At 29.5% G+C, this 13,291-nt stretch overlaps 1 protein-coding gene across 2 annotated transcripts in view; it reads right to left on the bottom strand.

The window, feature by feature from the left end:
* The window catches only part of LOC142327378 (nose resistant to fluoxetine protein 6-like), a 126,945-nt gene that overhangs the window by 92,250 nt on the left and 21,404 nt on the right, over positions 1-13,291 (bottom strand). The window contains exons 2-3 of one of the 2 annotated variants that reach the window (XM_075370379.1): positions 5,623-5,742; positions 3,367-4,126 (exon numbers count right to left, since the gene is read on the bottom strand). In XM_075370379.1, coding sequence (XP_075226494.1) covers positions 3,367-3,676 — 310 coding nt within the window. In that variant the 5' untranslated portion in view covers positions 3,677-4,126; positions 5,623-5,742. The remainder of the gene's footprint in view (positions 1-3,366; positions 4,127-5,622; positions 5,743-13,291) is intronic. The other variant, XM_075370378.1, reaches the window with a different exon arrangement.

The raw sequence follows: 13,291 nt of genomic DNA, 5'->3' as shown, positions 1-13,291 counted from the left end.
CATTACAATTTTTTGTGGTGTCATATCAGCATTTTATATTAGTTTATACATTAATTTTGTTTCAAGTAGCTCAAGCAATTAAGTGTTGTAAGTGAGAACGAGTCGGATCCGTAACCATGTACACATCGGTTCGAATCCCGACTTCATATATATATATATATATATAATTTTTTTAAATTTTTCTTTAATTTAAATATATTGATTTATTAATAATTATTAGCCTCTGTAAACATTTTTGAATTAATATGAAAAGTACATAAAATGTTATTTCAGTTAAAAATTTCTGATTCTTTTCATTTTTTTTTAGTTTTTTTACTGTATTATTGAATTATTTATTGTAAAATTAATTTACAATCAGAGGTTAATAATTATTATTAATAAATCAATATATTTAAATTTAAAAAAAGTATATTGTTTTATGGAGTTGGATTCGAACCGATGTGCCTTAACCTTGTAAGATTCAAATATTTCATTAATTAAAATTTAATTTGGCTATAACTCTGGAAGCAATGAAAATAAGTACCTCTCATAATATATCGTTGAAAAGCTCTCAGTGAGCGCTTATTACTGCAGTTAAGAAAAAATCTACAACCAGTATTTTTTGCAATCAAAAGGAAGGTGCACAACTAGATGTAACAACATAACAGTCCTAAAACCAAAATTTCAATATTCTACTGCTAATCGTTTTTGAGTTATGCGAGACAGATACGTACATACAGACAACACGCCGAAACTAGTGAAAATGGTTTCAGAGATGGTCAAAATGGATATTTCCGTTGAAATCTGAAAACCTAAATTTTTTGCGATCACAATATTTTCTTTTCTTTATACAAGGAAGTAGAAAAAGTGTTCCAATTGAAAGCTACTGACAAAATTTTTATTGTTAAAATATCTTTAAAAAAAATAAAAATTTTAATAACAGGGAAAGTATATTGCCTTCTACGATAATAATATTTTGAGCATAATTTCCTTTAATGCGTCACCACAAACCATTTATCTCTTATACTGTGTATTTTCTGTATATCTATATATAAATAATTTATAACTTCCTTCATTTTATTCTACCTAGGTTACTCTGGTATTCATCTAATCTATAATCTACGATAGTGGATTTAGTACTTTGAAAAAGATTAGAAAATGTTTACAGAATATAAACATATCTAATCCTAAAATTAAATTATATAAGGAAGAAAGTTCAGTTAAAGTAAGTTATATTAAAATCATCAAACTAGACAAATTAATATTTCATTAAAAGAAGAAAAAAGTAATATTAAAACACATTAGATCATTTATACGTTATTTATATGTAATACAGTTTATAATTACGTACAGGCCTCCAATAATTTCTTCTTTTTTTTTTTTAATCAAAAATTTAGAGTTAAATAATTTACTTATTAATAATACTATACTTACATAATATTTATTTAATTATCACAAAAATTATTATTACTTGGATACAATTGCCCTTTCAGGAAAATTTTAACATTTCTCCAGCTTCAAAAAAAATTTCACTTGAAAGAATAATCATGTACATTATTTATTTCGGATTGGGATTTAAAAGTTGATTTATTGTAACAATTTCCGCTGTAATTTCATTTGTTTCATCGTTTTCCTTATTATTTATGACTTATTTTTCTTTCTCTTGTATTGTTTGGTCTTAAAAGTTCATAATTACTTAGTGTATATCCTGTTTGTCACAAAAATTCTTTATAATACTATTGTGCAATTTTTGAAAAGTTTTGTTGGAAACTCCTTATCATGTGATCCGATTTACTCGTATAAATGTAATCGATTGTAAAAAAACTTCGAAATTAAAAATATATATATATTTAAATTAATACAATATAATGTTAAAAATAAAATTATTATAATTTTATTTAATATAATCATTTCCAAAAATTGATAATTAAAAGATTAACTTGGCCTCCATTCTAAAATTTGGAAAAGTATACCTTTCATATTTATTTATTTATTTATATATTTAATAGACAGTTTTGATGTAAATACGTTTTTTAAATTTTACTATAATACCTCAGTCTGTCAATCAGTATGAATTTCTATCTAAGAGAAAAAAAAATGGACTGATAGACAGAAAAATTAATTCTTCTAGACCTGTGTAAACTGTTCTGTATGAAGATTATTAATATGTTTCCAAAATAATAAACCAGTTTTACATATACATTCTACATAAATAAAAGTTCACTAAAAAATAGACTTTTATTTTGATTTTTTTAAATTATCATAATTTAATATTTCATAAATCTTGGATATTTAAATTTCTCTGTCATTTATTATGAAAATAAAGCTGACAACAAGGTTGTAATACTTCCCTGACATTTGTTGTTTATTCTTATATAAAGAAAAACAATGATACATAAAAAAAGTTTTAAATATTTTTTTAAAAATGGATATTTTTCAATTTTGATCGCCTCCCCCCCACCGTAAACGTTTTTTGGGGTCATTTGCACTACTTTTATGCTTAGGAAAACGTAAAAAAAATTCACTTAAATAATATGCAATAGATAAAAAGATTATTGCTTTTTTTTGGTGGGGGGAAAGAGGAATTTTGGCGAAACATTTTTTTAATAATGTTAAGATATACATGTATTTTTATTTTTTTGTTAAAGAGGTGGAGAAACCCCATTTACGAGCAAAAAAGCAGTGTTGGGCTCGCTAACAGGCACCTACAGTTATAACCAAGGGCGTATGTACATCTGCGCACTACAGAATAAACCTCCACCCCTTCCTAGTGCCACACACACACACACAGTCATAACAAACCTTAGGGTCACACATTAACACCACATATGTATTCATGTACTGAGCTTAATTAAAGTGGTTGAAAAATAAATGGTTTGTAAAATTTTGAGAAAATTGACCTCCCCATGGAGATACTGACCCCAAAATTTTACCAACAAATTGCCTCATATATACGAGTCTACTAAATTTCATCAAAATTGTTTTATCCAATCAAAATGTTAGTAAGCTTCAAATCCTCCAAAACACGTACATTACCCCCATTTTTTTTTTGGAGTCCCTGGGTCATGGAACGTCGAGAAATACAAAAAAAAACTCGTACTCCATTTTTTGACTCATTATCATACTTTCATTCCTGCAGTATAACATCTAAAGTTATGAAAGTAAAAATTGTTAGCTCATAATTCAAAATTAAAAAAAAAAAAATTTTTTAGGATAATTAATGACTTTAACCAAGCAGAACGGAACCTGATCCATGGCATATTAATATATATATATATATATATATATATATATATATATATATATATATATATATATATATATATATATATATATATTAATTAATTTAAATATTATATATTAATAAATATATGTTTATTTACTTACTTTTTAATGCCCATAGTTGTTTCAGTTTTACCGCATCGATAATCGAATCAAAATGTGAAATACAACGAAGCGTTTCTAGTGGTAATTTTCCTGTTAAAAATTGATGATATGTCGATTGCACAAAATATTCTGTCGAATTTGCCACTATATCTAAAATACTTCTTGAATCTGTATTCGATTTACACGGTGTATTACCGGTTACATTTTGAGTATTCACATTTTTAATAATATCAGCAGTAAAAAACACTAAAATAAATAAAATTATTTTTTTTAACTGAAAGTTTAACCAATATTTGTTATTATGAAACATTATTGTTAAAATTTAATGTTAAAATCTTCATAAAAGTTTAAAAAAATAAATAAATAAATCACTGTTCACTTGTCTTGTCCTATATACAACTAAAGCGACTAATATACCCTTAATATGCAAGTTTATGTTGATGTACTGTTATTGTCTAGTCTGAGCGAGTTAGTTATATTGAGCGAGTGAAATAGACGACTGTAATTTATCATTACGTAGTTTTTATCTAATCTATAATAACTATAAGTGTGACCAACCAACCGATTCCAATAAAAGCAAACAAGAAAACCACTAAAATAAACACATATTTTTTTGAGTATAATCATATAATTATTTTTTAATATTTTTCATTAAAAAATGCCATTTGTTTATATTTACGATGTTATTCATGGATATTTGGAAAAATTTAGTTTCTTCTTTATAAACGTTTTCCAGCTTTTGAAAATACTTCTACTTTTTCTGAAAACAAAAAAAAAATAATGAATTAGACAGTAACGTATAATTTAAATGAATAAGATTTCTACTTTATTAAGTACCAGTATTTTCCAAGGAACAATATTATTTATTTTTTTTAATTAAAAAAAAATTATTTTTATTTATTTCATTCAGTATACTAGTTTTCTAGCAAATCTAAATGTGTGTGTGTGTTTGTGTGTGTTTGTGTTTGTGTAGGCAAATGCAATTATTGAAACCGGCTTGCCAGGCCTGCAGCTGCAAATGTAAGTGTAAATGTCCGGTAAACATGTAGTCCAGAACGGACTCAGGTCGACTACTCCTGAGACGTGTGGTTAATTAAAACCTAACCATCAAAGAACATCCCAACACCTGTAGGGGAAGACACCAGCCTTGTGACGATTTCGGTCGTCACACCGACCACCCCCCTGTTCCAAGCCCTGATGGGCTTTAACGGAAGTCGTCTTTTGACTCTCTCTTATTACATCTCATAATTAGCCAGGCCTCGTTGGGATGCCACCAGTGGAAATGCCTCGATAAATATTTACATCAATGAATTTTGACTCAGTCTTTGCCTTCGCTGTAGGCTTCTTTCGGACATCTTGAATGTCCACCAGCAAAGAACACCGGTATCCATAGTCTATGTATTCTATAGTATTCAAATAAAAGTCTATAGTTTTTAAATCTGTGTAATCTGCCTTTACCAGGACTCGAACCTTAGAACTCTCAACTTCGAAAATCAGCTAATTTTGGGATGACGAGTTAACCACTAGACTAATCCGGATATAAGTCTTTTATTTCATTCCGTTTTTAAGTTTTACATTATAGATATACACAAATGATCAAAATTACACAATATTTTATGAAGACAATAAAACAGATAAAAATTAATACTTGAGCTATCTGTTGTATTATTTTTCATTTAACTGTCATTTTTTCTACTTTCACATTCGAAACCGGGATCATTACTACCTAATAATCTATCAATGTTTACCTAACCAATGCCATTATATCAATTTACTTCTGCAGTCTCCTTCAAATCATCTTCCCACCGTTTCTTCTGCCTCCCTCTTTTCTATTTCCTATAGAAAGATTTCCTTGACCTTAGCGGTTAGAGGCAGCGGTAAAATGAAAATAAGGAAAAGATCCGGAACCGGTGAGCCAACCTGCCATGCCTGACATACTGTCGGTAGGCGGAGAGGTTTATTGGAGTCACAAGGACACTTCCCTGGGCTGAGCAATACTTGATTATTGCGCCGGCCGAGGGAAGCAGGAGAACAAACACACAAAAAAAAATAATCACAATAGAAACAAGTGAAGTATAAATAATATATAAATTATTCTTTTTAATCGGTAGAATATTTTTCTTTGATAAAAATATTTTTTTGTTTAAAAAGAAAAGGAAAATTCGTTGGTACATATAAAATGATTCATAAAGAATGAAACAAATTTTCGGGAATTTCTACTGGTGAAAATAAAGAAGAAAGTTCATTTAAACATACTTTTGGAAGAGCTTCGTTAGCGAGTGTCGGATGGAGAAAGATTTCTGGGTCTTCAGTAAAATTATGCCTCTTGTTATCCAAATTAAGCAGTAAATTTAGTGGTCTTTTATGAAATTTTACCTGAAAAATTGAAAAAATAAATAAATAAGTGTTTATTACCAATTTAACAGAGTTATTTTACGTCAAACATCAAATTCTTTGATCTCGATTTTTTGTCTTCTTCCTCTAATTTTTCAAAATTACTAAAAATATAGCTCCGGGACTTATTTTTTTTCAGTTTTTCATGTTTATTACCCCTTAATTTGGACTCTTTCTATATTTTACCGAAGGCGCAGGGGTGAATTTTATCGGGGTAAACTCTTTCGCCAGCTGACGCTCGTTAATGAAGCGTTTCCGAATGTATGTTTATGTGAACTTTCTTCTTTATTTTCACCAATAGAACGTTTCCTAAACGTTTGTTAAATTCTTTGTGAATCATGTGTAATTAATTTAACAGAGATAACTATTCTTAAATTTTATATCATCAAAAAATTATTGATTAAAATAAATTTTTTTTATACATCCTGACCCCCTAGAGGAAGACACCCGTCTTATAGTGATCCCGGTCGCCACACCACCCCCTCCGTTCCTAGCAATGGGCTTTACCGGGGAATCGTCTTTTAGACCCTCTGAACTTGATAACACCACACAGTCATCAGTTTGGTTTCTATCTGGATACCATCGATGCAAATGCCTCGGCAGATATTTCCATCAGTGTAATTACACAACCTACTATCACCTTCATATGGCTTCTTCCAACCACGATCATCTACTATAACTTACAACCCTCAACTATCAAATTAACCGATTCGCGGAAGCGCCTTCCTCTAACACCGAAAATTTCACACAAAAACTCTTCCTACATCTAACATCAATTAGATATACACTCAGATCATATTACTTGATTGAGTTTTTAAACACCTTAAATACTATACTTATATCAACAAAACAGTTGTTGATTGCGACAACGATAATTTTGTCCTACAATTCAATTTACTTAAAGCCCTCTTGATTAACTTAAAAATCAAGAAACATAGCCTCAAATTTAAAAAGCCTCTAATGAAAACATAACCTGTCTCTCTCTGTTCTGGTCAGCTTTCGGGAGCGAAGTCAGTTCCTACAGCACACCGCAGCTCCATCACAGAGTTTTCTCCACACGTCCATCTCACCCTAACAGGGAATATCTCAGATAGCCGGGGCTCGATTCCAAAGCGCCTATCTTGGCGAAGTAAGCACCCAAGCAGGCCGCTAGCCACCCGGATTTCTATTCTATCTACACATCTATAACGGCATCAAACTCCCTTAGCCATCCTCCGCAGGGCTAAGAATCTAAGGAAGCCAACAACTATGTTTCATTCCCTTTCGGATTTTCCAATTAACATGTAGATCAAAATCACAATTGATCTTCGCAAGCTTTCTGGCTACTTTTGTACATCCAGCTTCGTATCTAGGGCTGACATATAAGAAATAGATGGCGCATATCATCAAAGGCCCTACACTCCGGCACTCCGGATACAAGCCTGAATTAACCTGGACAACAATGTTCACAAATGTCCAAATCTGCACAATGTCCAAAATAAATATGCCGGCTGGAGGAAATCCACCTAACTACATGTATGCTTCTGCTTCTCACTTATTTTGTTACACATCGGAAATAGTGTTATTTAAGAGTACTTATACAACTGCTACAATTACAAATATTTTTTTTTGCTATATATTCACAATAATCATATAAAACAGTAACTCAACTTTTAAAAATCTATAACGTACGTATCAAAGCTTTATCATCTCATACACTTGGGAAAATAAATAGAAAAAAATAATTAATTTCATTTATTTAGGATAGAGAATTGGAAAAATTAGATAATGAAATAGTAACATCATTAAGAATTAATTTAAGATTATCTATCTTTAATAAATACAAATATTTATAACGTAATGAAATTTAAAAATAGAATAAAATTGAAATGGAGAAATAAATAAAAAGTTTTATTTTGTAAAATTGATGGTATATGGTTACCAAATAACAAAAAAATGTAATAATCAAAGTAAGAAGTGTAAGAGTGATGAAAAGGATCTATTAATGGCGACACAGAGAAAGAGAAAATCTAAGCAATGGATCACGATGAAACTAAAGTAAAAGATGTAGGAAAATTAATACTAGAAAGAAAGTAGAATTGATCGTAGTAAAATACAGAACCGAGAAGGAAGATGGACTAAGAAAATTAGTAATCATTGATTTTGAAAATAAGGAAAAAAAACCGGAAGATCTTTTTTAGAAGAAACAACGACAGAGAGAAAAGTCTTTTTAGAAACAAGAAATATAGGAAACAGAATTTAAAACCACCGGGTTGGTCTAATGGTGAACGCGTCTTCCCAAATCAGCTGATATTGAAGTCGAGAGTTCCAGCGTTCAAGTCCTAGTAAGGTCAGTTACTTTTATACGGATTTGAATTCTAGATCGTGGATACCGGTCTTCTTTGGTGGTTGGGTTTCGAATAACCACTCTTTTCAAGAATGCTCGAACCGAGACTGTACTAGACTACACTTCATTTACACCCATACATATCATCCTCATTCATCCTCTGAAGTATTATCTGAATGGTAATTACCGGAGGCTAAACAGGAAAAAAAAGAGTCTGTTTTTGTATAAATAATAAATAAGTTATTCCCACTCTCCATTGCATTAAGTTAATTGTATATAGTGCGCGCGTGTGTGTTTTATCGACTTTTCGTATTAATTTTGGTCTCATAATGGGGATAGGATGTGAAAATGAATTTTGTTTAAGTTTTGAGGTATGAGGAATAAGAAAATACCATTCATTTAAATAGGAGTTTCCTTATATATTTATAGGCCTATATAAAATTTTTGGCGTAAAAATCTCCAAAATTACTAAATTAATTTCACAGAAATTTAGTTATGCTGTAATAGTGTAACTGAAATTGTATATGTGAAAATTTGATAAACATTGGTTGAGTCGTTCTTGAGTTACACTCAATTAAAGGCTCAAATTTTGTGGCTTGAAAATATCCAAAACTACTTAATCAATTTCATTGAAATTTAGATATACTGTATTAGGGTATCTGAAGTTCTGTATGTGAAAATATTATGAAGATTGGTTTGGCTTTCTTGAATTAATTTATGGTCGAAAAGTTTGACCGGAGCAAGTTAGAAGCGTGGTTCGTAATGATGCTGCAAGCTGGAATTTTGATATTTCTTTATCTATAGTACCTATTGTTAGCAATATTAAACCAAATTGAAATAATATAAAAATATTTAAAAAAAGTTAAATTAACAAAAAGTCTTCTTGCGTAGAACTGCGCAAGATTTTATTTTTTATTTTTTTGCTTGATGAATTAATTCACCAAGAAATTTGCAAAGTTTGTAGGTGGGTGGGGATATGGAAATGAAATTTTTTAGCGTATAAAAAATGCCATGCCATCCCGAATCCAGATTCGAACCTGGGACCCTCGGATGTAAGGCTGAAACGCTAACACTTTGTCATAGATAAAAAGATCGGAAATATCCATGTAATGATTTAATTAGTTATGTACTTAGTTCAATATAGTATATAAATAAAAAATAAGAGAAAAGGGTTTTATTTTTTATCTAAACAGATTAATTTTCTATACATATATTTATTTTTTCCTATATAATCTGAACTTGGTGAATGCTTTCTTTTTTACAGTTTGTATTTAACAATTATTTTATTTACTTGCAAATTAAAATACTTTGGTTTGATTTATATTATGTATGCATAATAAAATTAATTTTAACATTATTTATAGTAAGTTATTCCAATCAAATTATACTTTACTAAGTTTGTATATAATTGACTTAATCCCCCACTAAATAACTTTTAATTAATGTTGACATGAGAGTAAGCATCGTATTTTAAAGTTTTTCGTATCTTATGGTGGTCGGATAATGTGAAAGAAGGAGGCTGAAAAAAGCTCGAGTTCGACTCATGTAAAGGGGAAGCAAGTGTTAACGTTCTAGCAGGAGGTTAACCCTCGCTGCCGATCGCCGATCTTTCCTGCTTGTCGGTAATTTGTCTTGTCGACTGTTGTTAACGTCAGTCAAAGAAACAGAACCGCGACAGCTGCACGTGGTACACAAATAGAAATCCTAACACTTTCTTCTCTTTGAACGACTTTAATTTCTCAAAGAGCTTCTTTGAAAAACAACGAGACATTAATTGGTTAGGTGTGGATTTATTTCTCATCTTGGCACAAGTTCCATTTTTAACAAAGATCCTTTCTGTTATTTTCAAGCTAAATTCTTTATTGCAACTTCAATTTGTCTCACAAGGCGCCTATACTAACTTATTCACGTCGTTAATATAAAAATAAAGAAAAAATAAGAAGGAAAAAAGAAAGTAAACTTATAATTTCAAGAAAGAAAAATAATTATTTCTTGTTTTATATATTTCTCTTTTCAAGTCAACGCTTTACCTGTTATATAAATAAAACTTGCTCAATTATATACTTATTTATTTTTGTTTTGTTTGTATTTTCAAATTAATGTTTCTTTTAATATAATAAAAAATGATTTTACTCGTACTTTAAAATAGTATCCCGTTTTAAATTATTTTTTAATTTAATTTAATTAATATTTCTTTGTTTTTAATCAAATACGTAAGTTAATTGTGTACCATAGCTCGATTACGTAATAAGAAAAATCAAGTGATGCAATTGACATGGCTCCGATTCAGTATAGGATATCATTAAATAAACTTTTATTAATTTTTCCATATAATTATAGTTAAATCAATTTCAGTAATTTTTTATATGAAAAAAATCAACTTAATTATTTTATATTAAATTTAGTAAAACGACTTATACAGAGTGATTCACAAAGAATGTAACAAATTTTCAAGATATTTTCTACTGCTGAAGGCATTGTTAGATAATCACACATACGCACTATTCCATTACTATTTCAATGTTTATTGTTGTTCAAATGCGATACAAAAACTTCAATTTTTTGAATCAGCTGTTAGCATTCCCAACTTTTGAAATAAATTATTTCAAACAAATTTAGATAACATTTTATTTTTTTAATTAGCTTTAATGATTTCTAATAAATTGTTTTATTGAGGTGTTGCTTGATTCATTTTCATTTTTTCTTAAATTTGAGTGTTTATTTTTTCTAAAATATTTAATTAGTTTGTTCTGTAATATTGAAAATATTGCGTAGTTTAAAATTGTTAAAATCTGCCAAATTTTGATATTGTCAGGGTTTGCGGTTCGACCAGGATATTGAGAGATTAACAAATTAAAGATTTCTTAAAAATACAATTTATTACTCTAGAGACATAAATAAACAAAATAAATAAAAATAATATTTACAATAACAATACGAATATATAACATACAAAATACTAATTCAGATAAAAGGGACAAGATTTGTTTAATGACAGTTAAATTATTAAATACCAAAATACAGAGTAATTTACTAAAAAGGTTATAATGACCGTTAGAAACTAATATTGCATTAACAATAAGACAACAATAAAACTGTCTAAAATTCATTCAAATCACCTTCTGCGAGTATTATTACCTTTAGTCTTTATAATAGAACTACCCTACACTTTATGAATGAGTACAATACTGTCACTTTCATTACTGTTTACCAATAACTCGCCGAACAACTTCCTGCATTCATCCACTGTTCACGCTGGAATTCTTGTCATGTACTCTTCTCTCGTTGTTACCACACGCTTACTGATACCGCCGTCACCGCAACCACGTCGAATTCGGGCTTGCAAAACTACTCTGTTATCGCTTATTATCACGACTACGCCGAAAACGGCCTCGCCAAACTACTGATTCTCTCCGCTGGTCCCTGGTAATATTTATAACCTCTGGCCTGCAGAACCAGTACCCGCGTCATCCCTTTTTTGAAGCGTAATAATTTTCATCGTACGTCCCCCTACGTTTTTCTATAACTCCTTACTTCGGTCCGGTAATCCTGGTAGAATTGTGAAGAACAGCTTTTGGAGGTGCCATTGTCTATATTACAAAGAACAGATTGTTAAACGGACTTAGTTATTCTGAGAAAAGAATCCCTTTTAGTTCCTTCTGGATTCTTCTTTTGATAATTATTTTCTCTTTTTTTCTTCTTAATTGGAAGAAATCCGTTTTTCTGGTCCTGTTATACTGGTTCAGTATGTATTTTTTTATTTTTTATTTTTTTTATAAACTTGAAGAAATTCTTATGTTCATATTTAGTTCGTGGATTTGATTGGTTAGTAGCATTTTACTCGCAATCAAGTTTTCTACAAGTTTTGCTTAAGAGTGTTACGTGTTTATTATTCATTTAACAAAGTTATTTTACGCCACACATAAAATAGTGTTTTTTGACCTTACAATTTTTTTTCGTCTTTTACCCAAGATTTCTTGAAAACTATCTAAAATACAGTTGGGCACCTATATTTTTTTTTTCAGTATTTCAGTTCAAATTTTATATAAAACAATAAAAGCTAACCCTTAAGATTGGTCCCAAGAATTATAGTCTAGCTTCATCCTATTGAAGGCACAGAAAATCAGGGAAAACTTTTTTCGCCAGCCGACACTCGCTAACGAAACGTTTCCGAATCTGTGTTTATTACTTTCTTCTTTATTTTTACCAGTAGAATATGCCCTGAAAGTTTGTTTGTTACATTCTTCTGAATCACTCTGTATTACTACTACCACCCTCTACAAAAGTGGAAATTATTTGTTTTTCAAATGTTTTTATTTTCCCTTGATTTTATTTTATTCAAAGTATCTAAATTAGCTTTTTATTAAATCTTCCAATTTTCTATCATCAAAATAACGAATTTTTGGATATTCATGGCTCAGGCCTACGCTTTGTCACAAGTGGTCTTATTTACAATAAAAACCAGGTTTTTATAAATAAATTTAATTTATTTAAATTACTAATTTATTTATACTTATTTATAATTTGTTTAAACTAATTTATTTATTTAATAAGCTATTCAAATAAATGGGTTTTTATTTTGCAATAAAAACCTATTTATCAAATATTAGGCCGTTTTCTTCTGTTCATAACTTTTTTTCAAAAAATCTAAACTCCTTTCCAATCTATTTGCTTCAAGATCTTCCTAATCTCTCGCTCTCTCTCTCTCTCTCTCTCTCTCCTGTTAGAAATCTAACATCGTGATAATGGGATTATTATTGATTCAGATCGATATTGCAAATATTCATACCATGAAAACGGTTTCCCTTTCTATTTTCACCAAAAACAACTTCGCCGTTATTCTTTGTCAATTTTTTTAATTCTACCTCTATCAAAAAATCATCAATTATAACAAATTTTAATGCAGTAAAGATTAATTTTAATTATTTTATAATAATATTTGTTGATTTTAAACAGTAACATTTTATAGTTTCATTCGATTTTACAAAATTATTTCGTAACTTGGATGACTTGTAGTCGATTAGTGTTTAACTAAAAAATTTTATTTCTCTCTTTATTTCTTATAAAATTGTGTAGGCAGGCCACGTTTGGAAAATGTAAAACAAATTGTTAGGAATGTAGAATGTAGAGGGTATACTGAAATGAAACGACTAGCACTAGATAGGGAATCTTGTAGAGCTGCATCATACCAGTCAAATGACTGAA

Source organism: Lycorma delicatula, chromosome 7, assembly GCF_047948215.1.
Source record: "Lycorma delicatula isolate Av1 chromosome 7, ASM4794821v1, whole genome shotgun sequence".
Lineage (NCBI taxonomy): Eukaryota > Metazoa > Arthropoda > Insecta > Hemiptera > Fulgoridae > Lycorma > Lycorma delicatula.
Note: the sequence above shows the minus strand (reverse complement) of the source record. Positions and strands in the feature narration are given on the sequence as shown.